Genomic DNA, 25,659 nt, shown 5'->3' on the forward strand with positions numbered 1-25,659 from the left:
TTTTTCTCTGTGAAAGGTAAAGGGCTGTTCCTCCTTAAGGCCACATTTCTGCTGCCAGCCACAAGGCTGAGCCTAATTGGGTGAAGTATTGAGTTCACTCACCTGTTCTATCTTTATAAGCAGCTTGAGCAGGTAGATCTCTGTTTGCTGGGGGTGCTAGTCCTGGCCCCTTTAGAAGACTGTTTTAAGTTGTGTGAATGAGGTTGTGCTTGGTAAGTGAGTTATTAAATGCAGTTGTTAGCAAATGCTTTGCTTTGAAAGCTTCCTCTTGCAGGTAGCAAGGTGTGTGTCTGTTGGAGAGGTGCAGTTTGGGGGTGCTGTATTGTGTGTCCTAAATCCCTTGTGGGAGATCGTACTTTGCTGTTCTCTGAGGCAGAGGGTTTCAAACTCTTTCTCCTGACCCGGTTGAAGAAAATTGTTGATCCCATGACCTGACATAGACCATGACTGGAATGTGGGCTCCAGATTGAGACTGAAGATGGGAGCTTTGGACTGTAGGAGGGGGCTCTGGCTTGGTGGGAGGAGCAGGGCTGGAGCAGGGGGGGGTTCACCTCGAGCAGCTCACGGTCAGCGGTGCGGGGGGGGGGGCTAAAGCAGCTTCTTGTCTCACTTGGCACTGCAGACCCTAAAGCAGCCAGCAGCATGCTCCCAGTGGGAGTGCAGAGTTAGTCTCCACCACCACCCCCTCCCCAAGAGCTAGGCCTGCCGCTGGCTGCTTCTGGGGCGCAGCACTGTCCGCAGTACCAGGACAGGCAGGGAGCTGCCTTAGCCCCCCACTGCTCACCTCATCCCCCTGCAGCCACGAGACCCAGCGCCCGACATTCCACGACCCATAGATTGAAAACCACCGCTCTAATGTGCGACCAGTGGTGAGGTGGCTGTAAGAACTGAAAGGGATCAGGCTCACAACTCCGTTGATGGCTGGGGTAGGATTCTGACTTGACCTTTGCAGCTGGGTTGGTTGGAGGGAATAACTAGGCCACAAGTGATGAAATGACACTGTTACTTACCCTACATCTCTTGCCAGTGCTGGGGAAAGTCCGGTTCTGACTTCATTGGCCCAAGAGCAGCTCCCTCTTAGCAAGCACTGAAAGTGATGAGTCTCTTGTTAAATCCTGGCTCGTCAGTAGCACAGCTCTGGATGTTTGGGATCTGACTTCCAGGGCAGCCAGGGGCTCTGTAGTTGCTTGGCACCATGGACAGCCAGACCTGGGAAGTGTTTGGGAGTAGTCCAGTTGCTCTCTGTTTCCTCTGCTAATAAATAACAGCTGCTACAGTTTGTAGTGATCCTGCTGCAAAGAGGACCTGCTGGTGCCAGGGTGAGGAAATGTGACCCCAGTTCTGGTAAAAAAACAAAAACAAAAAAACAAGCAATCCTGTGGCACCTTATGGGGGGAGGGATAGCTCAGTGGTTTGAGCATTGGCCTGCTAAACCCAGGGTTGTGAGTTCAATCCTTACAGAGGCCATTTAGGGATTTGAGGAAAAAATTCATCAGGGATGGTACTTGGTCCTGCTGAGAAGGCAGGGGACTGGACTCAATGACCTTTCAAGGTCCCTTCCAGTTCTAAGAGATATAGGCAATCTCCATTAATTTAATTTATACCTTAGGGAGTAACAAAAAATGCAAAGAGAAGCATGAGCTTTGGTGGGTAGAACTCCCTTCCTCGGATGAGTTGGAGTGGAAACAACAGAAACCAAGAGAGCTGTAGAACAGCGAAAAGTGTTTCCCTGCCAATTGCAGAACCCATGCTAGTGATGCTAATGAAATGGGCTGGGTGTATCCCATTCTGAGCTTTTGATGTGACGTAATCTCACTGTAGTCTGTGTAGTATGACGATTGTGATGGATTTTTCACTTTATCTTTGGGAACGGCCATCTGTTTGCACTTGCAGAGGAAGGTGGTGTCTGTCTGTGCAAGTTTCTTTGGCTGAAGGGGGTTTTACCCACGAACACTCGTGATACTATATATATTTTCTGTTAGTCTCTAAGGGTATGTCTAGACTACATGGCTCTGTTTCATGAGGCATAAAGGATCTGACAACAAAGGGTTCTGGGGTCAGCAAATCCCAGTCTAGACTGCCGCGCTGTGCCGACAAAGAGCTGATTGGCACAGCACGGTGGCCATTTTGATGTAAATTGATGTGGCGATTATTTAAATCGCTGCTTCATTTTCCTTTGTCGTCCTGCCTCATCTACATGGCTCTGTCGAGAGAGCCGTGTAGTCTAGACACACCCTAAGATGCCACAGAACTACTCATTGGTTCTAAAGTTACAGAGTAGCACGGCAACCCCTCTAAGACTTTTATCCATTCTGGTGTTACAAAAGATGATGGTGCGCTCAGAGACGTTGCACAATTTAACAAAATCTCTGTAACTCAGATGTAACAATACTCCCTCTACAGTCGGATAACAGCCTGTTAAATAGGGCTCTGATAGCTATGTTCCTCTCTAAACCAAAACTTGCTTTTTCAGCTATTGGTTTGGTTTCTGTTATTTACACAGCAAGGATCTGTAAACGTCTTAAAGCTTCCAAAATACAGAGGGGAGGGAGAGTGTTGAAAAGCTCGAAATGGTGCAGGGAAGAACCATACTGACTGGAGGACTGAGGAGCGTGCTCTTTGAATCTCTCGACGAGAGACTTTTTCTTTAGTTTCTCAAAAAGAAGAGTGAGCGGTAACTTCCTGAGTGTTTAAGTTTTTTGGGGGGAAAATATTCGGTCCTCTGGCTCTGTAATCCTTTGCAGAAAGGTGTAACAGGAATCTGGGGCTAGAAGCAGAAAAATTCCAGTTGGAAACAAGGCCCAAGCTAACCGGGAGGGTGTTAACTGTTGGAACAAACTAGGACAGGAGGGAATGGTGGACTCTTCCGATCCGGAGTTCAGTGGCTTAAGACTGGCCTGTAGGATGCAGGAGATCAGACTAAACCAGCTAATGCTTCCATTTGGCCTAAACTCCATGGAAAACTCAACTCCCGTCTCAGTGCTGTGGGAAAGGCTCTGTTCTGAGTGTTGCTTTCTTCCTTCCCTCCTAGCACCCATGGCTCTGAACAGCAGTACGAACAGCGACAGTAAATCTGAGAAGCCGGTGTCTCTCATCTGGGGTAAGAACCTGTCTCATGACTATCCCTGGGGCTTGTCCTGCCTCCCACCTGCTTTTTTTGCCTGTCCGGTTGCATCTTGTTGGCTAGCCCAGTGGTTCTCAATCAGGGTACGTGTTCCCCGTGGGGAAGCCAGAGGTCTTCCGGGAGGACATCAACTCATTCAGACACTTGCTTGGTTTTACAGCAGGCTCCATAAAAAGCACCGGCGAAGCCCGTGCAAACTAATGTTTTGTACAGACAGTGACTTGTTTCTCGTGCTCTGTGAGCTGGCCACTGAAATATTATATTAGAAATAATATTAGATGCTGGTCCATTGGTGTTTAATTACATGGTGGAAATGAGACCATGAGCAGCAATTTCTCAGTATTAATGTGCCATGGCCTTTTTTGTATTTGCTCTGGTTCCTGCAAGCAAGTCATTTGTAAGTGAGGTGAGACTTAATATCTGCAGATATACCTATCTCATAGAGCTGGAAGGGACCTGGAGTCTAGTCCTGTGCCCTTACAGCAGGACTAAGCACCATCCCTGACAGATTTGCCCAAGAGCCCTAAATGGCCTCCTCAAGGATTGAACTCACAACCCTGGGGTTAGCAGGCCAATGCACAAACCACTGAGCTGTCCGTCCCCCAGACTTGGGGAGTACACAAGACAGATCCGACATTGGAAAGGGGTTAATCTCGAAAACGTGAACCACTGAGCAGGGCTACACACTGCGGAGGGCAGGGAGTGCCATGTGTTGTCCTCCTAGCACAGCAGAGCCCCGACTTGCCCGTGTCTTCTCTGCGACTGCAATACAAGCTGTCCCAACGGGGTGGCTTTGGGCTATTCCAGGAAGAGTCTTGCAAGACTCCCCGGCCAATCGTAGCCCCCCGCTGAAACGAAAGCACGTTTCCAAGGGGTGATGATTCTCTGCCTCTGACAAATCAACGGGAACCTTGGTAGCTCTGGAGGGAGTATCTGGAGAGCTCTCCTCTAGGGAAGAGGATGGGCTCCGCTTCTTAAGGCCGTCAGGTACAGTCTCTCCTCTTGGCTAGCTTTGAAAATCCTCTTGGCACAGTCTCCTCTTGGCTAGCTCTGCATGGAGCTGCCAGATTACTTTTAGCCCCATTCCTCTCTCCCCAAGCTAAGACCAGAAGAGCGGCCGTCTTGGGTCAGACCAAATGCCCATCTAGCCTATCGGTCGACAATGGCCAATGCCAGGTGCCCCTCTTAGGACATGAACTCTTTCCCCTGCGTCTTAAGTGGTTCTTGGCACCGGTTGGCCGAGGCTTGTGACGGCTCCATGGGACGATTTTGGCTCTAGAAACAGGAGCAGGAAGCCAAGAGGAGCTTGGAGGGAGTCCAATTGCCACCTCTAGGCTGAAGGCACTTAGGTCCGGGAGGTTTCCCTTAGGTCCACCCCTCCCTTTTGGCCCCATCGTCGGTGCCTGGCTTAGACACGGCTCAGCACGTTCTCAGCTGAGCCGGCCTGACGAGGCCTCTGCCTCCGCCACAGGGTGTGAACTAAGCCGTGAGAAGCAAACCTACACGTTCCAGATCCCGCAGAAGTGGAAGTATGAGCAGCAGCTGGCCCTGCGGACGGTAAGTGCCTTGCTCGGAGAGGTTCTCTGGGCAGCGGGTGGGGCTGGGGCTGAACAGGTAGCTGAACGTCTGCTGTCCTTGGAAGCTAATCTAGAGGGGCGGAGAAGACGTTTCCCCGGCCTAGGTCCTGGAACCGCCGAGGATGCAAACGCTGCAGGCAGAGAAGAGCCTGGCTCATTACTCGCTTGCCTCATTCGTGCTTGTTGACCAGAGCTGAGGGCGGGTTTATGTGCTCCAGGCCTGCAGCCCTCGGGGTCCTGATCCAGGCAAGCTGGGGGATGCGAGGCCTGAAGTTCCCCACCCCTGCTTTAGAAGGTTTGCCACCTCTGGCGTACAAAACACCAGGACACCTCCTGAGCCCATCAAACTGGACAGCTTGGGGGGGGCGGGTGCTGACTCCTTTCCAGACCTCCTGGGCCAGCTACCCGCAAGAGATGGTCCTCAGAACCTGGCTGGGGCCAATCCTAGAGCACTATAGACTTGACTGGAACCCGATCTGGGTTTGGGCGGGTGGGGGGAGAGAAGTCTAACGATGGAGCCTTTGCCAACATGGCTGGAATTCTCTTACTAAAAGCTGACGACTCCTGCTCTCCCCCAAAGATCTGCCTAGGTGAGCGAGCCAAAGACGAGTTCAATGTTGTGGAGATTGTCCCCTCGGAGGACAGCAAGGATACCACGCCCGTGCCCCTAGCAACTCTGAAACCTTCAGTACTGCCCATGGTGAGTGCCGCGGGGGGCACGATGGCATATGGGAGAGAGGAGTCTTTCAGGGTACGTCTCGACTACATTGTTTTTCTGAAAAAACTTCACCTGCGTCCACACTGCGATCGCGTTCTTTCGAAATTAAATCGAGAGAACGCAGGGAGGGTTTTCGACATCGGTAAACATCAGATTACGAGGAAGAACGCTATTTTCGAAAGAGCTCTTTTGAAAAAAGGCGTGTGTGGATGCAGAACAGGGACATTTTTCGAAAAGAGGCAACCGAAAAAAGCCCAGGTGCCCCGGTGCTCATTCTGTGCATAGCAGTCGGGGCTTTCTCTCGAGAGGCGTCCATGCAGTCTGGACGCTCTCTTGCGCAAAAGCTGATGGCTTTTTCGGTCCGGTTTTGCGGTGCGGATGCTCTTTCGGAAGAAGCTTGCAGTCTAGACGTACCCATAATGGACTCTGCGGGAGGACAGGGGGACACGGACCTGGGATTAGCTCTGATCAAGCAAAACACCCAGCCCAGCTGGGAATGACTCCTGGAGCGAGACTCTGCTTGCTAGAAAGGCCAGGCTTGGTGCAAGCAGGAGTGCTGCCCTGGGTGGTGGACAGGCTGGAATAGCAAACGGGAGGGAGGGGAAGTGCATGAACTGAAGGCTGAGTGCACCTGCGCAGCCGCCCGCTCCTGCCAAAATAAGTGTGCCCTCGTTTCCGCCTTCCCGAAGACCGTGCTTGAGGATCCTGCCAGGCCTCAAAGCAAACCTGTTTTCCAACTTGACAGGTCGGTTGCCCTGTATTGGCAAGGCAAGGATGAAAACAGCCCTGGGGACCAATCACAAGCAGGCATGAGGCAGCCAATCAGGGCCTGGCTGGGCCCTACAAGGAGGGCTCCTGGACAGGAGGAGCTCAGTGTCTCTCCTGCTTTGGAGGGAGAGGGACCTAGCTGCCGGCTAGCAGGGTGCCTTGGATAGAGCAGTGCGGGGGGGAGCCAGGAGAGCTCAGGCTGAGGCCTGGTGACCGGGGACAGGGAGGTACTAGGGCTGCAGAGGAGCAGCCAGGGCAGGAATCGGTGGCAGGTCCAACTCCCTCAGGCCAATGATGAAGTGGCCAGTTCTGCCCCGGAGGGAAGCCAGGGCTAGAGGCTGAACCTCAGTGGGGCACTGAGGCACGTGGTGGGTTGCATGGGAGAGGAGGACCCCAGAACAGGGGGGCTGCTGCGGGGCCCGACCCAGGGGAAGGGGCATCACAGTCTGCAAGAGACGTGGGGGCCGAGGCCACGTGGGAGGAGAGCTGGGGGGGAAGCCAGGTGCTGGCAGGCGATCCCGTGCTAATCCCGGACTGGCCAGCAGGAGGCGCTGTGGCAGAGTCAGGGCTGTGACCCAGGTACAGCTCCCAGCTGGGTCTCAACACAGAGCTTAGAGACCCTCGCTGGCGTGGGGGAGCGTCCCCAGCAGGCCAGGACCTAGAAAATTCAGCCCCGACAATGCACAAACCGGGGGGGGGGGGGGGAAGAATTGCAGAGGGCGTCTTGCCAGGCTCTGGCGTTTGTCTGCAGGGAAAGTGGGCAGTTGGAAACCTAGGGCTGGGGGAGGCTAGCCCCCAGCCCTGCCCCCCCCCCGCCCCTCTCGGGAGCCATGCCCCCTCCCCGACTGTAGGGGCAGCGCCCCCTTCCCCCGAACACAGGTGAGGTGCCCTGGCCTCCCTGCCCCCAGCATGGGGAGGGCGGGCAGGCGGGCACCCTCCCAGCCTCGGAGCGCAGGGAAGGTGAAGCCCGGGCAGCCCCAGGAGACCGGGGGAGCTGTGCTGAATGGGGGGGCGGAGCCAGAATGTGGGTGGAGAGGGGGCCGCCAAGCAGTTTGCCGTCCCCTGCCTCTTCCGCCCGCCGCCCACGGGAAGGCCCGTCGTATAACACTTCTCTTGCAGGCCACCATGGTGGGGGTTGAGCTGACGCCGCCCGTCACCTTCCGGCTGCGAGCTGGCTCTGGCCCCGTCTACATCACCGGACAGCACGTGACGTGTAAGCCCGCACCGCGAGGGGAGAGCGGGGTCTGGGCCCTGGTGTCAGTGCAGTGCCCTCTGGCTCCTGCGGGCTCCAAGACCTACCCAGGAGCCGGCACCTCCTTAGGCTCCATGCAGTTCAGTGACTCCCCCATCTCCAGGCTCAGGAAAGCCACAAGCTCCCGCTGTCCGAGCCGGGGCGCCGCGGGCCTCTTAACCGCAGGTTCCCTCCCCTTGGCCCTGCCCCTTCCAGGCGGGGCAGCTGGCCAGGGAGCTCCGGGAGCGGGGACTCGTTCTTGCGGGGCCCATCCTGGCTCAAGTTAGAACCCGGACACCCACTCCTTGGAGCAGGGCACGTCTCCGCCGTAACGCACCACAGCTTGTCGGGCTGGCTCTACTCCGGAGCTAGGATAACCCCTGGGCTATGTCTACACTCGCGGCTTCTTGCGTGAGTAATATGCAAATGAGGCTAAGCGTGGAATATTGCCGAGCCTCATTTGCATACCGAATGAGCCACCATTTTTTTTCAGAAGAGGCTCTTGCGCAAGAAGGAGCGTCTACCCTGCCCCTTCTTGCGCAAGAAAACCCCTCTCGCGCAATGCCGTTCTTCCTGAAAAGCAATAGGTGTAACGGCGTTGCACAAGGAGGTTTTTCTTGCGCAAGTAGGGACAGTGTAGATGCTCCTTCTTGCGCAAGAGCCTCTTCTGAAAAAAATGGTGGTTCATTCGGTATGCAAATGAGGCTTGGCGATATTCCACGCTTAGCCTGATTTGCATATTACTCGCGCAAGAAGCCACAAGTGTAGACATAGCCCTGAAGTGGGACTCCCGCAGCTGGTCACCGAGGAGGTGTCTACACAGCACCCTGAACTCGAAGTAAGATCCTCAACGTGTGCTACGCAAAGGGGGTCTCTTCCCTCGATGCTATTTCGAAATAGCTTCTTTTGAAATTGGGCGCATCTACACAGTGCCTGATTTCGAAATAACACCCGATTTCGAGACATCCCGTCTCCTCCTGTGGAACGAGGGTTACAGGGAAGCCGAAATAGCACGCCTGGTACTTTGAAAATAGTTCAAAATAACGGGCGGGTTAAGTCAAGCCACAGGGCAGCTATGCTTCCGGTATCCGGAAATAGCCACGCTCTGTAGACATACCCCGAGAGGCTACGGCGTGGCTAGCTGCTCTGGTGGCGTGTGACCTGCTCTGAGCCACGGCTGCTCTGCTTTGCAGTGATACCAGATCTCTCCTGGGATGAAGAGGAGGAGGAGGAGGAAGAGGAGGTGGCTGAGGAAGAATCCTCGCAAGAGGAGTCTCCCCCCAAACCCATCAAGCATGCAGCACCCAACAAGAGGGGTAACATTGCCAAGGTACGCACGAACGGGCTGGCTGGGGGCTCCCGCTGTCAGTCGCACGGCCCAGTTCCTGCCTGGTGGCACCACTAATTCCCTGGTGAAACACCGTGTCTGTCCCCCGGTGCGGCAGCGACTCGTGGAAGAGTAGAGTGAGCTAGCCACCTGAGCCTGGCAAGATCTCTCTGGCTCATCCAATGAACCAGTCTCTGCTGGAGGCAGTCTCTCTCACATGAGACTCCGGGGTGCTTGTGGCCACTGAAGACCATGCGAATCCTGCAGAAAACTTAGCACCTTAGCTAAATTCCAGAACAGAGAGTGGTTTTGTATCTGTGTTCTTTCCTGCCCATCAAAGTGACAGAGCCCCTCACGTGGGGGTCCCCTAACCTGGGGCATAATATTACTAAAGGTTTATTCGCTGTGCTATAGCCCAGAGGTGGCTGCATTTCAGTGACGGGCATAGCGCTGCTAAGTCACAAGTCTCTCTGGAATATACTAGGTGGTGCTTGGACCCCTCTCTTCGTTGGGGAAAGTCCTGCATGGATGGGCCAGTTTTCATGCTGCTACAGCTCCTCTTTACCCATTTCCCTGCTATCGGGACAAGCGATGCGGTTCTTCCTATGTGGGAGGATTACGGGCGGTTCACAAGACAACGTCCCTTCCCCTCCCGCCACTTAGAACTTGTGCTCAGCTCATCAGGTTTAACTGCGTCCGTCTTCTTCCCAGAAGAAGAAGATGGAGAAGGAGGAAGAGAAGTGAGTACGATCAGCGGGGGGACGGGGGGCGTGGCTGGGAATCTCGAGCCCTGCAAATCGCAGATACCCACTTGGTAGCTGCATCCGCGGTGCCGTTTTGCGGATGTGGGTATACGTTTTGTGTCTAGAACCTTGCAAATTCGCAGCGATCTGCTTTCTCTCCACTGGGATCCGTCTCTGCAGGGGGGTGGCTGCTAAGATCGATGGGTCATTTCTGCCGAGGCGGGTACCAATTTTGTATCCGTGCAGGGCTCTGGATAGCACCCTCCATGAGATGGTAGGGATGCTGTCAGATTGACCTCCAGAGAAGTGGAAGCTAACGAGCTCGTGGCAAGAGGGGAGTACTAGAATACCATAGGCCGGGGGGGGGGAGGGAATGGTGATATTGACTGACCTCCAGGTCAACCCGAATGTAACAGCCTTTTTGACTGGGCATGGACGCTGCCGGGCCTAACTCTCTGGTAAAGAGCAAAGGGTAAAGAGTTCTCTGAGTGTAGTTATTTACAGTTCACAATCCTGCTGGAAGGGCATCACCGCTGGGGTTCCGCAGGGTTTATTTTGGGACCAGTTCAGTTCGATATCTTCATCAACGATTTAGATATCGGCATAGAAAGTACGCTTATTAAATTTGCAGATGATCCCAAGCTGGGAGGGGTGGCAAGTGCTTGGGAGGAGAGGGTCAAAATTCAAAACGACCTGGACAAACTGGAGAAATGGTCTGAGGCAAATAGGATGATGTTTAATAAGGAAAAATGCAAAGTGCTCCACTTGGGAAGGAACAATCCGTTTCTCTCGCACAGAATGGGAAGCGACTGTCTAGGAAGGAGTACGGCAGAAAGGGATCTAGGGGTCAGAGTGGACCACAAGCTAAATATGAGTCACAGTGTGATGCTGTTGCAAAAAAAGCAAACGTGATTCTGGGCTGCATTAACAGGAGTGTTGAGCAAGACACGAGAAGTCATTCTTCTGCTCTGCTCTGCACTGATTAGGCCTCAGCTGGAGTATTGTGTCCAGTTCTGGGCACCGCATTTCAAGAAAGATGTGGAGAAACTGGAGAGAGTCCAGAGAAGAGCAACAAATTGCTAAGATTTAGAAAACACGAGCTAGGAGGGAAGACTAAAAGGTCTGGGTTTCTTTTGTTTGGAAAAGAGAAGACAGAGAAGGGAACATGATAGCGGTTTTCAGGTATCTAAAAGGGTGTCGGAAGGAGAAAAATTGTTCTTGGCCTCTGAGGATGAGACATGAGGCAATTGGCTTAAATTGCAGCAAGGGAGGTTTAGTTGGGCATTAGGGAAAACTTCCTCACTGTCAGGGTGGTTAAACACTGGGATAAGCTGCGTAGGGAGGTTGTGGAAGCTCCATCTCTGGAGATATTTGAGAAGGCTAGATAGGCATCTGTCAGGTATGGCCTAGACGCTACTGGGTCCTGCCATGAGGGCAGGGGCCTGGACTCACTGACCTCTCGAGGTCCCTTCCTGCTCTCGTGGTCTGTGATGCTATGATAACTGTCCTGTGAGATGCTATGGGAAGTTGACACTGGCATGTCCTTACCCCGTCGCCCATGCCCAAAGCCATCAGCGAGGTCTAAGCGCCTTAGAACCTAATCGCTAGCGGCGGGATTGTTCCAGCGAGCGGCAGGAGCGCAGGATCTAGTTCTGTGAGTTTACGGCCTAAGCTCCCAGGCGTGGCTCTAACCTCGTGCTTCTCTTCCGAGCAGCAGCACCCCTTCGGACGACGACGCCTTTCTCAGCAAGGTAGGAAGCCGAGCGCTGATGCCTGGGCCCAAGGGACAGGTGGCGGGAGACCCGTGAATAGCATTGAACGCTGGCTGGGGACCCGCTTCAGCACAGAAACCTCTTTTGAAGCTTTTAAGGCTGTGGCTGAATTCCGCCCGGGGCTCGCGTGTCCATTTCATGGGTTGCTGCTTTGTCGCCGCTTGGCTCTGTCTAGAGCTGGCTGACCAGAATTACTCAAAGGGAAACTGGCTTTTAGCACAAGTCATGCTCAGGCCGAGTCATTTGCGAAGGACCTACACCCCTCATTGTCAGCAAGTACCAAATATTCTAGCAGCTGGCGAGTGTCTGTCACATGCCCCTGTCTGCTTCCAGTTAGCTGATAAGCCCTGGAACAGGGCAGGCAGACATGAAAACACCCTCCTGACAGGGAGAGAGAACCAACAGGCATATGGATAATTATCTTGGGCTTAGATCAGCATACAGGTCATGCCCACTATGTCGCCCCGGTATACATCCGTTCTGCGCTACTGTCATTGATACTTGCAGGAACAGATGTGCTATATGTCCTCCTATTCCTTGCTCTTAAGTCACGCAAAAAAACCCCCACACCCTAATTTGCACAAATGGAAGTCAGCTGTGGGGAAAAAAAAATTCCCCGCTTTATGTTATTTTGCTAGAAGGTTTTTTTGGAACGTATCTTGGACTTGTAGCAAGGATGGCCTGTCCTCGTGAATGGGCTCTTGCTGTCCAGCTCGAATAGCTTCCATGAGCAGAGTAGCTCTGAAGTAACGTCTTGGCCTAGGGAACAAGGCCATGAAATCGAGGGGTACCTAGCTACCGGGCTGTGGAACTAGCAATAGCCGGTCTTTGTTCCCTTTGCAGGGAAGAGGAACGGTCAGAGGGAGAAAGTCGGCAACAAAGAAATAGACTGATCTGCAGTCAGCTCTCTGTGAGGTAAGACTGTTATGCAAACCACCGGCCGGCTGGGCACAGCGGCCACCGAGATGTTGGTTCTACCGCACCCTGCCATGGAGCGACCCATATCTGTCCCAGGTTCCCATGAAGGCAGGGATTTGGGGCAGCATCTTGAGGCTCCGGTGTCCGCACGTGGGGCAAATTCTGGCTGCACCAGGCTTTGACAGGGCAACATACCTTATGGGGGGGAGGTGGTAGACTGGGTATATCTTGACTTGAATAAGGCTTTTGGTACAGTCTCCCATGACCTGCTCGCAAACTAGGGAAATGCAACCTCAATAGAGCTAGTATAAGCGAAGTGTATAACGGATTGGAAAACCGTTCTCGGGGAGTAGTTGTCAGTGGTTCACATTCATGCTGCAAGGGCAGAATCAGTGGGGATCAGCAGGAATCTGTTCTGGGATCGGTTCTGTTCAGTTTCTTCATCAATGACTTAGATAATGGTATGGAGAGTACATGTAAATCTTGCAGACGATACCAAACAGGGAAGGGATGCAAATGCTTTGGAAGCTAGGGTGATGAGTCAGAACAGTCAGGACAGACTGGAAGAGTGGTCTGAAGTAAATAGGGTGAAATTTAAGTAAGGACAAATGCAAAATCCTGCACTTAGGAAGGAGCAATCCGTTGTCCAACCTGGAGAGTGACTGCTTACGGAGGCATAATGTGGAAAGGGCTCTGGAGGGCTTAGTGGACAAAGCGAAATATGAGTTAATGGGCCCCCTGCTGCGATGTCTTAACAGGAGTGTTGTAGACAAGCCAGGAGAAGTCGTTCTTCTGCTCTACTCGGTGTTGATGAGGCTTCAATCGGAGTATTGTCTAGTTCTGGGCACCATGTTTCAGGGAAGATGTAGAGGAATGGGAGATGGTCCAGAGAAGAACAAAAATGATTCAAGGTCTAGAGCTATGAGGCAAGACTGGGGGAAACAAATGACGTTTGTTGAGTCTGGAAAAGAGGAGATTCTGGGGGAACGTCACTTTTTTTCCAAGTACCTAAAAGGGTGTCACAAGGAGGGAAGAGAAACCTTCTTCACCTCGGACAGGACAGGAAGCCAGGGGCTTAAACTGCAGCAAGGGTGGTTGAGGTTGGACATTAGGAAAAACGTCCTAATTGACAGGGTGGTGAAACACTGGAGTAAATTGCCGGGAGTGGTTGTGGATTGGGAAGAGCAGATTAGACAGACCTGTTATCAGGGATGATCTATTCTAGAGGGTGCTTGGTCCTGCCGTGAGGGCAGGGGGCTGGACTGGATGACCCCTCAGGGTTCCTTCCAGTCCTACGATTCTATGCTCCTTCTTGGGGAGTTGGGTGGGTAAATGGCTAAGCAAACGCCCCCGGCTGGAGGAGGGTATTCAAGGAGAGGACCAGGGATCTCAGCCCACGGGGATAACACACAATAGAATCCTTCAGGCAGGAAGCTACTGGCGCAGTAACTGGCTGTCAGGAAAATGGCTTGGCAGAATAAGCATGGACCTCGGAGGCCCTGCCACTAGGCCCTGACTCAGGGTGGTTCTCGCACTGTAATTCTCCCCCAGTGCTCCTCCCACATGCGGGCTCTCAACCCACTGAAATCGGGGCCAGGGGACTTGGGGGGTGGCCCAAACTCCCGGCTTCTCTCTGGAGAGCGCCTCAGCACAGAAGTTCTCCAGGGCTTTACCCCGATTCCGTGCTAAGATCTGACGTCCGTTTCCACTTGCCTTCTAGGGCCTGGCGCGGAAGAGACCAAAGAGTTTTGTTTTGTGTTGGGGGGTTTTTGTGCTGTTTTCTGTTCATGTCTTCAGAAAAAATAAAAGTGCTTTTCATTTTGCACCCTGGATTTCGCTTCCTTCGTAAGCCGGGGAGAGGGTGAGGCACCTGGACGGAGCAGGGGTTTTAAGGTGCCTGAATTTCAGGCTGGATTCAAAGCCCCACGACTAAGCTCAGATGATTTTCTTTTTACATTCGGCAGCTTCAAATTCTAGCCATTGTTGGGTCTCGGCCGCACGCCTGCGGCTGGTCCATGCTGCTCGGTCTCGCCAGAGCGTGGGGCTGGCAGGCATACGTGGGAAGGGGGTTTAGGCAAACCCGCGGCAGGACAAGGGCTGAGTACCTCAGCTGACCTACTCCTGCAGGCATCCCGCCCTTCTGCTAGAGCTTCAAATGCAGCACTTGCACCCCTCCCAGGATTAGGCCAAAGAAGCAGGTGCTGTGCTCCAGGGCCACGGCTCCTCTTCCACAGGGTCTTGGGGTAAGTGCTCCAGGGGCCACGGCTCCTCTTCTACAGGGTCTTGGGGTAAAGTGCTCCAGGGCCACGGCTCCTCTTCTACAGGGTCTTGGGGTAAGTGCTCCAGGGCCACGGCTCCTCTTCTACAGGGTCTTGGGGTAAGTGCTCCAGGGCCACGGCTCCTCTTCTACAGGGTCTTGGGGTAAGTGCTCCAGGGCCACGGCTCCTCTTCCACAGGGTCTTGGGGTAAGTGCTCCAGGGCCACGGCTCCTCTTCCACAGGGTCTTGGGGTAAGTGCTCCAGGGCCACGGCTCCTCTTCCACAGGGTCTTGGGGTAAAGTGCTCCAGGGCCACGGCTCCTCTTCCACAGGGTCTTGGGGTAAAGTGCTCCAGGGCCACGGCTCCTCTTCCACAGGGTCTTGGGGTAAGTGCTCCAGGGCCACGGCTCCTCTTCCACAGGGTCTTGGGGTAAGTGCTCCAGGGCCACGGCTCCTCTTCTACAGGGTCTTGGGGTAAGTGCTCCAGGGCCACGGCCCCTCTTCTACAGGGTCTTGGGGTAAAGTGCTCCAGGGCCACGGCTCCTCTTCTACAGGGTCTTGGGGTAAAGTGCTCCAGGGCCATGGCTCCTCTTCCACAGGGTCTTGGGGTAAGTGCTCCAGGGCCACGGCTCCTCTTCTACAGGGTCTTGGGGTAAGAATACCGAAGGCTTCCCCCTCAAATCATGCGGAGCGGCATGAACAGCAACAGGGCTCTGTGTAAGACCCAGTGAACACCGTTGAAACCTCCCATGAGCCGCCCCCGGCTCTCCTCCGCCACCCTGGCTGAACCTTCTAGAGCAGGGCTACTCAACTTGGGAAGCCCCGGAGGCCACGGTGATACTCGCAGCACATGCCGAGGGCTGCAACTTACGTGTGGCTGCCTAGACGTGCAATAGCTTGTCACATTAACGGGCAAGACGGCACAACACGCAGGCCCCATTTAAGTCAGTTCTGCTGGTATTAATAAAATGCAACATTGACCCGATTTCCACTCCTCTGCCGGCACTTTTAATAAGCAATGACAGTCCAGGAATGTGTGTGTTCGCAGTTACAGCAACAGAAGTGCATTGTACTGTCTACTTGTTTTGTGTGGGCTCCCGGCCGCGGGTCGAGCCCCTGGTAAACCCAAACCAGGCCGCAGGTTGAGCAGCCCCGTTCTAGACTCTGCCTCTGCAGGCTGAGCAACGGCGCCCGGAGTCCTGCGCTGGCGTCTGACCGTCGAGCAGCTTGGCAGCTGCTCCGCTGGGGTGGCCGTGCTGGGGCAGCGTAGTTCTGCTCTGGAGCTGTAGAGGACAGCACTGCAAAAGGAAAGAGCCGGTCAGCAGCTTTCTGGTTAGCTGGCGGCCCGGCTCCTGAAGGGCACGGATGTTCAGGGGCCCGCCTTTTCCAAGCCGAGTAAATGAAGCGGCATCTCTGTGTAGGGGTCTGAGGGGGCGGCTGTCCCCCTCTCTCCTTTCCCAGGGAGAGAGCCCCTCTGCCGTGGCAGGAACGTGGCCCTGTGGCTCGCCTCCAACTCCCCTCAGAGCCAGCTTGCGCCAGGGAGCCGGCCTTGCTCCTCACGGCTGTATCCTGCTGGAACAACTTGTATCATGGGGGCGCGGAGAGCCCTGCAACCAAACAGGGCCCTGCCTAGGATGGGAACCAGCAGGGATGCAGCAGCCCCGGGCCCAGCACCTCCGCTTGTTCAGAAATGTCGCCCTTGCATGGCCAGATGCATGCGAGCCCCAGAGGGGTGCCCATCTGCTCACAGGACTGGCGCTGGCTTCTCCCCTCACCTGCCAGCTTCCTCCTTCCCCTGGAGCCAGCTCCGGCCATTAACAATCTAGACTTCTCTCCCCTTCGTCTTTGTCAGGACTGGGGCAGCATCTGCTTCAGCCAGAAACTAAGGGGAGGGGGCAGTGCTGGTAGTGACTGGGGATGAGACTGAGAGGGGGGGGGGTGCTGGCTTTTCCCAGGGGCTGTGGGTCCCACAGCGGGTGCAGCTAGGAAGGACCACCCCTAGAACAGGGCCCATGGGCTCAGTGGCCTGCCCCAGAGGCCCGCCTGGGGGCAGGGGCGTGGGGCAGACGTGACCTCCCTGGGAGCGGTACCGAGGGAAGGGACTGCGGCAGGAGCAATGCGCTCCCGGGCCGACACTGGCTGGCTGCCGTTCTCCTGCGCCAGGGCTCGTCCTGCCCGAGCTGGGGACCCCGGGGCGCTTGCCGCCCGCCCCTTGGCCATCCCTGGCCTCCCGCTGACCCTGCTCTGCCTGGTCCGAGCCCCTCGCCGGCCTGCGTGGAACGAGCTGGCTGCAGGGTGGTCTCTGCCCAGCTGCTCTTGCCGGAGCAGGTCCCCCCCACACACACACACATTGTGGTGGGGGGGGGGAGCTAATGAGGGGCCGCTCCTTGGAGCTGGGGCCTGGCTGCAGGGAGCCTGGCGGAGGTGGCGACAGGCAGGGGGGGCAGGAAGAGGCTGAGGCTGCTGTACTGGCCCAGCTCCCAATTTGTCCAGGGCTATAAAAGCTCCGCGGCCCCAGAGATGGATGGCTCAGGCTGCTGGGTGGTCCTTGGCGGGCAGGGATGCCCCTCCCCCCCGCTTGGGGAAGAAGGGTGCTGCTGCATCCTGGGGGGGTCGGGTGAGCTGGGCCTTTTAGCCGGGCTACAAACCCTGGGGCAGCTGAGTCCGGGTTCTGCCACCTACCCCCAGCAGGGTCTCCGGCCTGCCTGCCGGCGCTCCCATGTTCCAGCCCCCGCCTGAGCCGGGCTCGCGGGACTCTGCCCTCGGTCGCTTTCTGCAGTGCATCCGTGCCCATCTTCCCCCCTCCCCCCCCTCCCCCCGTCCTGGCTTCCCCCTGCCCCGGCTGGCTCCTTAGCGCGTGTCCCCCCCCCTCCCCCGGCCATGCCGTGGACCTGTTGCACAGGGCAGTCCTGGGTCCCTGGAGCCAGCTGGGTGACGTTCCAGCCAAGGCACTACCAGATCTTTAATAAGCAAGATCGGGCAGGGTTGGGGTTAGCTAACCCCATCTAGAGCTTCCGGCAGCCTGGACCCCCTCCTGGCACCTGGAGCATCTCTCTCTCCCCTAGACACCAGATCCTCCCCCAGTGGCAACCCCTCCCCGCCCCCGGCCCATTTCAGGGACTCAGTAAAGAATTCTTTTCTATTTTTTTTCCATCCATGTGCAGAATAAATTTGTGCACTGAGGCATGTGCACCACCAGTAGAAGCACATGGTGCCAGCTGCGGCTGCCCTGCCAAACAGCTGGGCAGTGTTTGAATCTCTCCTGGGCAGCTGCCCAAGCACTCAGCCTAGGGGGAACACTGGCCCTGACTCTAGGGCTGTGTCTAGACTGGCCGCTTGACTTTCCACAAGAACACTGATGATCTCCTGTAAGAAATCAGTGCTTCTTGCGGAAATACTATGCTGCTCCCATGCTTTTTTGCGCAAAAGTGCATTTAGATTGGCACAGATGCTTTTCTGCAAAAAGTGCGTTTGTGGAAAAGCGTCCTGCCAATCTAGACGCTCTTTTCCGCAAATGCTTTTAACGGAAAACTTTTCCGTTAAAAGCATTTGTGGAAAATGAGGCCAGACTAGACTGTAGCCTAGGAGCTCAGGGCTGGTCTTAAAGCAGCGGGAGCCGAAGGGACATGCAGCCCCAACCTGTCCACTCTGAAGCCATTTCAGGCACATGCCCTGCTCTGTGTCCGTTTCTGCTTTGGTAAAATGAACCTGGGGGTCCTGCCTTACGCTTTGGCTGCCAGCCTGACCTACCCTGCCCTTCAAATCCCCTCCCAGGTGTTTACACCCCCCAATTTTGGCCTAACTGGCCCCTGCGGCCGCCTTCCTGTGTGTGACTCGGCTGTGAGGTTGCACCCCAGAGCTGGGTGCACTGCAGTGACGGATGGGCTTAGTGGTGCGGTTCGCAAAGTGCTTTGAGGTGGCTCGACGTGTAAAACGTTCACCGGGGGAGGCCAGCCCAGCTTTCCACCCCCCCATGCTCTAGAGTTTCTCTGCCGAGGCAGATGCCTCTCTTAAAAGCCACTGCTGGAGCAGCTGGCTCCGAAGTCCCCTTAGGAGAAACCCCCTCTCCTCCCCCAACACACACACAGTCTGTCCCCAGCGTAACAAGTGTGGCTGTGAATAGGAGACAATAGCGGATTACCGAGCAGCAGGAGAGACAATTGTAACCCATTGACCTGGCCTTGCTCTGGAGTTAGCAGGTATTTGTGGCAGGTCTGCCGCCTCTCGGGAGCATGGTGGGAAACCGCTGTGCTGCGAGATTGGCTCCGAGAGGACAGCAAACCCTTCCACAATGGCCAGCTTTAATTCTCCGCCAGGTGTGTGGCAGGGCGAGCGGACCTGGGGGGGGGGGGTGAACCACCAGGGCTTGCGGCCATCCCTGGAGGGGCGGGGGAGGGAGGTAAAGAGATCATGAATGAGCGGGGTAGGGGTGCAGAGTCCCCCAGCTCCAGCCTCAGGCCTTACCCTCGGGGAAAACGCAGCGGCTCAGCTTGTCCTTTGCCCTGGGGCGAGGAACGCGAGACAGGACGGCGCAGCGGACCCAAGCGAGCCAGCAGCGGGCTCCCCCCACCAGCAAAGCCAGCCCCCTGGGAAGCCGGGGATCCCCGTGGCTCCGGCACACAACGCTCTACTGGATGCAGTGGGCCCAGGCTGCTGGGAGAGAGAGATGCGGCTTAATGAGGCTCTTTCCTCTGCGCAGTCTGACCTGAGCTGGGGGGGCTATTTACATCTCCAAGGGCCCCTGCGGCCCCGATCCAGGGTGCTCCCGAGCGGTGTTGTTTGGACTGGGCTACAGGAGACAAGCCCCGGTGTGAGCTGGGGAGAGGGGACCCGGCTTGGAGAGGGGGCCAGTTTGAGCTACAGCGAATCCTTCCCAAGCGCCGTGGTCTGGTCTCGCCGGGCGGCCTGGCGTGTCAGCAGGCCTCTGCTAATCCAGCTGTCCCAGCATGGCCCTTCCGGGCCTCAGCCCAGGCTGGCACGCCCCAGCAGCCCCCTGGCACTGCCCTGCTGCCGACAACGATCCGTCCCAGCCCCGCCGGCGAGGGGAGATCAAAGGCTGGAGGGGGCAGGGCCGTGCGAAGGGCCCCTGTGAAGATGGAGCCCAGCTGTCAGGGGGTGGGGGTCACACATCCCGAGGCAGACAAATGGGGATGCCATAAATGCTGGAATGAAGCCCCCCGCCCCACGTTCTCCCCTCCCCAGGGATGGAGGCTGCGAGGGGGAGTCACAGCAGTTGCCCACGGAGGTCCACGGCCCGGCTTCACTGTGGGGGGCCCTCCTGGCCCCTCAACGTCCTCATGGGGGACCCCACTGAGCTACTCGGGCCTCTCCCCAAGCTCTCCCTGGAGCCGGGCGGCTGCGAGAGGACAGGCAGCTGGGGGAAGCGAGATGAGGACGACGGCAGCCGCTCGCCGCCTGCGGGTTGAGAGAGGCACCCAGGAGCAGTGACTCAGTGGGCATGTTCACGCCACAGACGACACTGTGGGATGCTGCTGGACGGCTGGCACGGGCGGGGCACCGCTGGGGGGAAGTTCACCCCGCCGGGCGGCTGGCACGGGCGGGGCACCGCTGGGGGGAAGTTCACCCCGCCGGGCGGCTGGCATGGGCGGGGCACCGCTGGGGGGAAGTTCACCCCGCTGGACGGCTGGCACAGGCGGGGCACCGCTGGGGGGAAGTTCACCCCGCTGGACGGCTGGCACGGGCGGGGCACCGCTGGGGGGAAGTTCACCCCACTGGACGGCTGGCACGGGCAGGGCACCGCTGGGGGGAAGTTCACCCCGCTGGACGGCTGGCACGGGCGGGGCACCGCTGGGGGGAAGTTCACCCCACTGGACGGCTGGCACGGGCGGGGCACCGCTGGGGGGAAGTTCACCCCACTGGACGGCTGGTACGGGCGGGGCACCACTGGGGGGGAAGTTCACCCCACTGGACGGCTGGCACGGGCGGGGCACCGCTGGGGGGAAGTTCACCCCACTGGACGGCTGGCACGGGCGGGGCACCGCTGGGGGGAAGTTCACCCCACTGGACGGCTGGCACGGGCGGGGCACCGCTGGGGGGAAGTTCACCCCGCCGGGCGGCTGGTACGGGCGGGGCAGCACTGTAGGGGAATCTCACTCTGCCTAACCCAGCGTCCAGATGGGGTCTCGTTGCCGGCTCCTTCTCCAGACACGCTGGGCAGCTGGAGGAATCTGAGCCTGGGGTGAAACGTAACAGCGCCAAGTCATGCCCGTCAGGACCAGCCGGAAGGCGTTTTCCATAAGACGGGGACTCACCAGTGGCAGAGGAGGAGAAGACGTGTGTCGATCCCAGGCCGGCTATGTGATGTGGCCTGGGAAAAGTCAGCTGCAGTCCAGGGAGGCGAGCCAGCTCCCGTAGATACCAGGTTGGTGCAGGCACTCGGCAGATCTCTGGAATACTCTGTGCAGGTCTGATCTTCTGTGTCCACTAAAGAGAAACTCAGGCCAGGCCAGGGGCAGAGCAGAGAGAGCTGTTTCACGATTGAACTAGATAAGTTACAGGGGGTGGGGATACAGCGAGGCCCCTCTATGCCTCTATTAGACAATATCTCCAGGCTGGAGAGGGGACACCGTGCGGGGCGAGGCTCCGAATTACTAGAGAGTCCTTGCTCAGGGATCAGAAGGGGGGAGGGGTCATACCCACAAGCTGAGGGTCAAACGTGGCCAGATTTGGGGCCAGGAAGGACTTTTCCCCTAGGTCAGGTTGGCAGAGCGCATGGGGCTTTGAGGGGATCTTGGCGGTGGGGGCGGGCGAGGGGTTTGCCTTCTGTCCCAGCATGGGGCATGGGTCCCTGGCAGATTGAAGCCAGTGGAAATGGTGACGTCTTTAAATCAAAATGGGAGGACTAGACGCTATGGACCAGCTGCAGGGGTGGGCGGGGGAGGATCTGGCTCTCCCCTTTGATTGGCCGCACTGAGAAATTTGGCCCTTGGCTCTCCCCTTTGATTGGCCGCACTGAGAAATTTGGCCCTTGGCTCTCCCCTTCGATTGGCCGCCCTGAGAAATTTGGCTCTTGGCTCTCCCCTGCGATTGGCCGCACTGAGAAATTTGGCCCTTGGCTCTCCCCTTTGATTGGCCGCACTGAGAAATTTGGCCCTTGGCTCTCCCCTTTGATTGGCCGCACTGAGAAATTTGGCCCTTGGCTCTCCCCTTTGATTGGCCGCACTGAGAGTTTTGGCCCTTGGCTCTCCCCTTCGATTGGCCACACTGAGAAATTTGGCCCTTGGCTCTCCCCTTTGATTGGCTGCCCTGAGAGTTTTGGCCCTTGGCTCTCCCCTTTGATTGGCTGCCCTGAGAGTTTTGGCCCTTGGCTCTCCCCTTTGATTGGCTGCCCTGAGAAATTTGGCCCTTGGCTCTCCCCTTTGATTGGCCGCACTGAGAAATTTGGCCCTTGGCTCTCCCCTTTGATTGGCTGCCCTGAGAGTTTTGGCCCTTGGCTCTCCCCTTTGATTGGCTGCCCTGAGAGTTTTGGCCCTTGGCTCTCCCCTGCGATTGGCTGCATTGAATAGTGCAGGGGGCTCTTTCCTCGGGTTGCGCTGTGGGCGTCCGTCCCCTGCCCTGTCTCTCCCTCCGGCTGTTGTTATCAGCCCCACTGACTCCTGCACGCTGGCCTCCCCGGCACTGCCCGCCAAGTGCGCCAGCCGCCGATAAGAGTCCCCACGTGCCCAGAGGATCCACGCGAACAGCAGCCTTGAGCAGAGACTCCCCCTGCCCGGCCTATCGCTCCGAGGTCTCGGCAGCTGGCAGGCACACTCGCACCCCGCTCCGTCGCCCGCCTCCACTTCGCTCCTTGGCTGGCCAGCTCTGCGGGGTGGCTCAGAGCCAGCGTCTCCAGAGACGGGCAGGGGAGAGCTGCAGATCCCAGTGCCCTGATCCCTGCTTCATCGCAAGAGCCCCCACCCCTGGCTACTCAGACGGGGCAAAGTCTTCCCGGGCTCTGCAGTGGGGAGCCAGGGAGCCCTCTGCAAGCTACCAACAGCTCCAGTGCAGGCAAACAGCAGCCGCAGAAACCTACGTGCCTCTACATCGGGGCGGGGGGGGGGGGGGGGAACCTAAGGCCCAAAGGCCAGATGCGGTCCCTGGCTTGCCAGGATCCGGCCCCTGGGGTGCAGAGCTCCTCCCCCACCTGCAGCATTGGGGAGCCCGTGCTGGCACTCCCTCCCCGCTGCCTCCCGCCCGCCTGTTTTTTCCGTGGGTCAGCGGCCCCCAACCCAAAACAGGTTCCCAAGTCCTGCCACATCGTACAGGCTTCATGTCACTTCTAGCCTAACAGCAGAGGTGATGGCACAGACCTCAGACCTCCTCTTTCTCTTTCTTTCTTTCCAAAGGAACATAAGAACGGCCAGACTGGGTCAGACCAAAGGTCCATCCAGCCCAGTGTCCTGTCTGCCCACAGTGGCCAAGGCCAGGTGCCCCAGAGGGAGTGAACCGAACAGGTAATGATCAAGCGATCTCTCTCCTGCCATCCATCTCCACCCTCTGACAAACAGAGGCTGGGGACACCATTCCTTACCCATCCTGGCTAACAGCCATTGATGGACTTAACCTCCATGAATGTATCTAGTTCTCTTTTAAACCCTGTTCTAGTCCTAGCCTTCACAGCCTCCTCTGGCAAGGAGTTCCACAGGTTGACTATGTGCTGTGTGAAGAACTTTCTTTCTTTCTTTCTTTCTTTCTTTCTTTCTTTCTTTCTTTCTTTCTTTCTTTCTTTCTTTCTTTCTTCCCTGGGTTCTCTCCCTCTCTTTCCAGATTGCATGCCTCAGCAGTTGTTGTCTGAGAGGGAGATAGAGAGGGACTCCTGGCACACCTCTCCCTTACTGAGCCCTCTTGCGATCCCCCCTTGCTCCATCCCCTGCGTCCCCCTCCCCCCCGGCCCTTGTCATCAACGTCCTGCCATCCCCTTGGCTCCAAGGCTGTTGCCCCAGCTGGCTGCTTTCCCCTCTCTGCCCCATTCCTTCCCTGCGGGACCCCCTGGGAGCCGGCAGTGATGATGGAAGGACCACTCCCCAGAGCCAGGGACTCTGTTTGCAAGCATCAGCTCTACAAACACACTGGTTTTACGGGAGAAGCCCATGGCTAAGGCAGGGGGGAGGGAGGGGAGTGGACCGGGGAGAGCTCATCAAGCGGGAGCTGTTGACATCTGTTTTCATTGGGGATGCTTTGATGCCGGCTGTTCTTGATTGAAGGCAAACAGAGCCCCGGAGGCGGGTGAGGACAGGTTCCCTGCCCTCGGGGGGCTCCGGTGTCTCGGCACGGCCATTAATAATGGTCCGAGGTGGCTCCAGCTCCTACCTACAGCTGTTTGCGCCGTGTCGGACTTGCCAGCTGCATGGTCACAGTGCAGGAGCCGGCAGGTGACCCTGGGACGTGGGGGCAGGCCAATGAGCCCCTGTAGGCCAGTGTAGCCCCTTTCCTGCCAGGCCACATCAGACTCATGGCCCAGGCTGGAATCCCCGTGGACCGAGGGGCCTTCTATTCCACCGTCCCATCTCTGACGGCCCCCAGTGCTTGAGTGTGTAACCTCCCCCCCCCCCCCGTGACAAACAGTGCCCCCTGCAGACCACCCGGGGCCAGGCTTGCTCACTGACTTCATCTGGTGCCACCTAGCTGCGGCAGGCCCTTACGTGCCCAGATACCATGGTGATGGGCTCTGTGTAAGAACTCACACAGGCTTTCGATGCCTTGGGCTCCCACAGCCGTAGAACGGAGCCCCCCCCCCCCCATTGCCTGATGCAGAAGTTCATTAGCATTGTCCGGACAATAGAAGGATGGTCACACACCAGTTGGGGCATGGCTGAAGGGCTCAGCACCAATGTTCCCTCTAATTCCCCACCCCATACATGTGTGGAATAAATTTTGTTCTGCGCACCAATGCATGTGCCGGTGTGCACCACCCGTAGAAACACAGGCTGCTGACTAGGGGCACTGCTAATCAGTTGGGCAGCATCTGAATTTCTCCTGGGTGGCTGCCCAAGTGCTTAGCTTACACGGAGCACGGCTCACCTTTTCCAGGTTACCCTGCAGAGACTCCCTGGCTTTTTTCGACAGACCCGAATTCCAGGTGCCCCGCACTTCCAAGCTACAGCCTCTCATCTTTCAGACAGCAGCCCTGGAGAAACCCACTCCCCTCTCTGCAATGCAACCAGCACAGCCACCAGTCCAGAGACAGAGGAAGTTGGGATCCTGAAACAATGAGGACGGTTAGCCCCAGATCCCGACAGCAGCCCCTTTAAACCAGTGCTGCATGGTGAGTATGGTGGGTCAGTGGGCTCCTGGGTTTGCCTCAAGGCTCTGCCATGCACCCCCATGCGGGGCTCAGCCAGTGGGGCTGTTAGCATTACTGGGGGGCTGTTAGCCACCCAGAGTGAACACCAGCTCGGGGGTGAAGAGCGGGGAAACTGTCCTCAAAAGGTCTGACTTTGACAAGGAGAGGTGGCAGGAAACCAAGTGCGTTCCATGCTCTTGCAGACAAAAGGCACCGGTGTGCATGCAATTGTATTGCAACCGCTCCATGTGTGCAAACCCACGTGCAACATGTGTGCAAATCGGTGAGCGATGTGCCACATGTATGCAAATCGATGTGCCACATGTGTGCACCCGGACGTGCAAACCAATGTGTGTCGCCATCAGTCAAACTACAGTCCAAAGCATCAGTTACAGGAGGTGCTGGGGGAGTTCCTGACCCACAGGGGTAACAGTCTGGGGGGAACACCTGCCCAGCCAGACCATCCCCACCACCATCCAGGTTCTGACAGTGCACACCTGTGAGAAAAGCAATAGCCAACTCTTTTGTGCCCTCCCAGCTCCCTCCTTCTGAGCATCTCCGTGCACTTTGAAATAACTGCTCGTGTGGGACATCAAGATGGGTATCCCCATTTTACAGATGGGGAAACTGAGGCACAGAGCTGCAGGTCCATAGCGAGTCCTTGGCACAGCCCAGAAACTGGGCCACCAGTTCCCCCCTGCTGTAACCACTAGACACCACTCCCTCCCAAACACATAACACCCCCACACACACTTCCTCCTTCCTGGGATTTTCAAGGGAAGCCCCCTCCCCCTTCCTCACCCCCTGGGAGTGAGGGAGAGACACAGCCATGTCTACCACTTTGTGCGTTCCTGGGGTATCTCTATGGGCCATTTGCTCCCTTCCTTGTTCCAGTCCATCCCAGGCAGCTGATGTGCACATGGCCGGGGAGGAAGGGCAGGA

At 56.9% G+C, this 25,659-nt stretch overlaps 1 protein-coding gene across 4 annotated transcripts; it reads left to right on the top strand.

Moving 5' to 3' along the window:
- The first annotated feature begins 219 nt into the window (after positions 1-219).
- NPM2 (nucleophosmin/nucleoplasmin 2) lies at positions 220-14,003 on the top strand. Of its 4 annotated transcripts, none has more exons than XM_006135545.5 (9): positions 220-3,100; positions 4,596-4,681; positions 5,282-5,401; positions 7,307-7,400; positions 8,612-8,748; positions 9,457-9,485; positions 11,203-11,239; positions 12,104-12,175; positions 13,899-14,003. In XM_006135545.5, the coding sequence occupies exons 1-8, from the start codon at positions 2,854-2,856 to the stop codon at positions 12,146-12,148; spliced, it is 795 nt and encodes a 264-aa protein (XP_006135607.3). In that variant the 5' UTR covers positions 220-2,853; the 3' UTR covers positions 12,149-12,175; positions 13,899-14,003. The 4 variants fall into 4 exon arrangements, with proteins under 4 accessions (XP_006135607.3, XP_014435242.3, XP_014435243.3 ...); XM_014579756.4 differs by having other exon boundaries at positions 9,460-9,485; XM_014579757.4 differs by lacking the exon at positions 9,457-9,485.
- Positions 14,004-25,659: the final 11,656 nt, after the last annotated feature.

This window comes from Pelodiscus sinensis, chromosome 28 (genome assembly GCF_052426305.1).
Source record: "Pelodiscus sinensis isolate ZL-2025 chromosome 28, ASM5242630v1, whole genome shotgun sequence".
Taxonomy (NCBI): Eukaryota; Metazoa; Chordata; order Testudines; family Trionychidae; genus Pelodiscus; species Pelodiscus sinensis.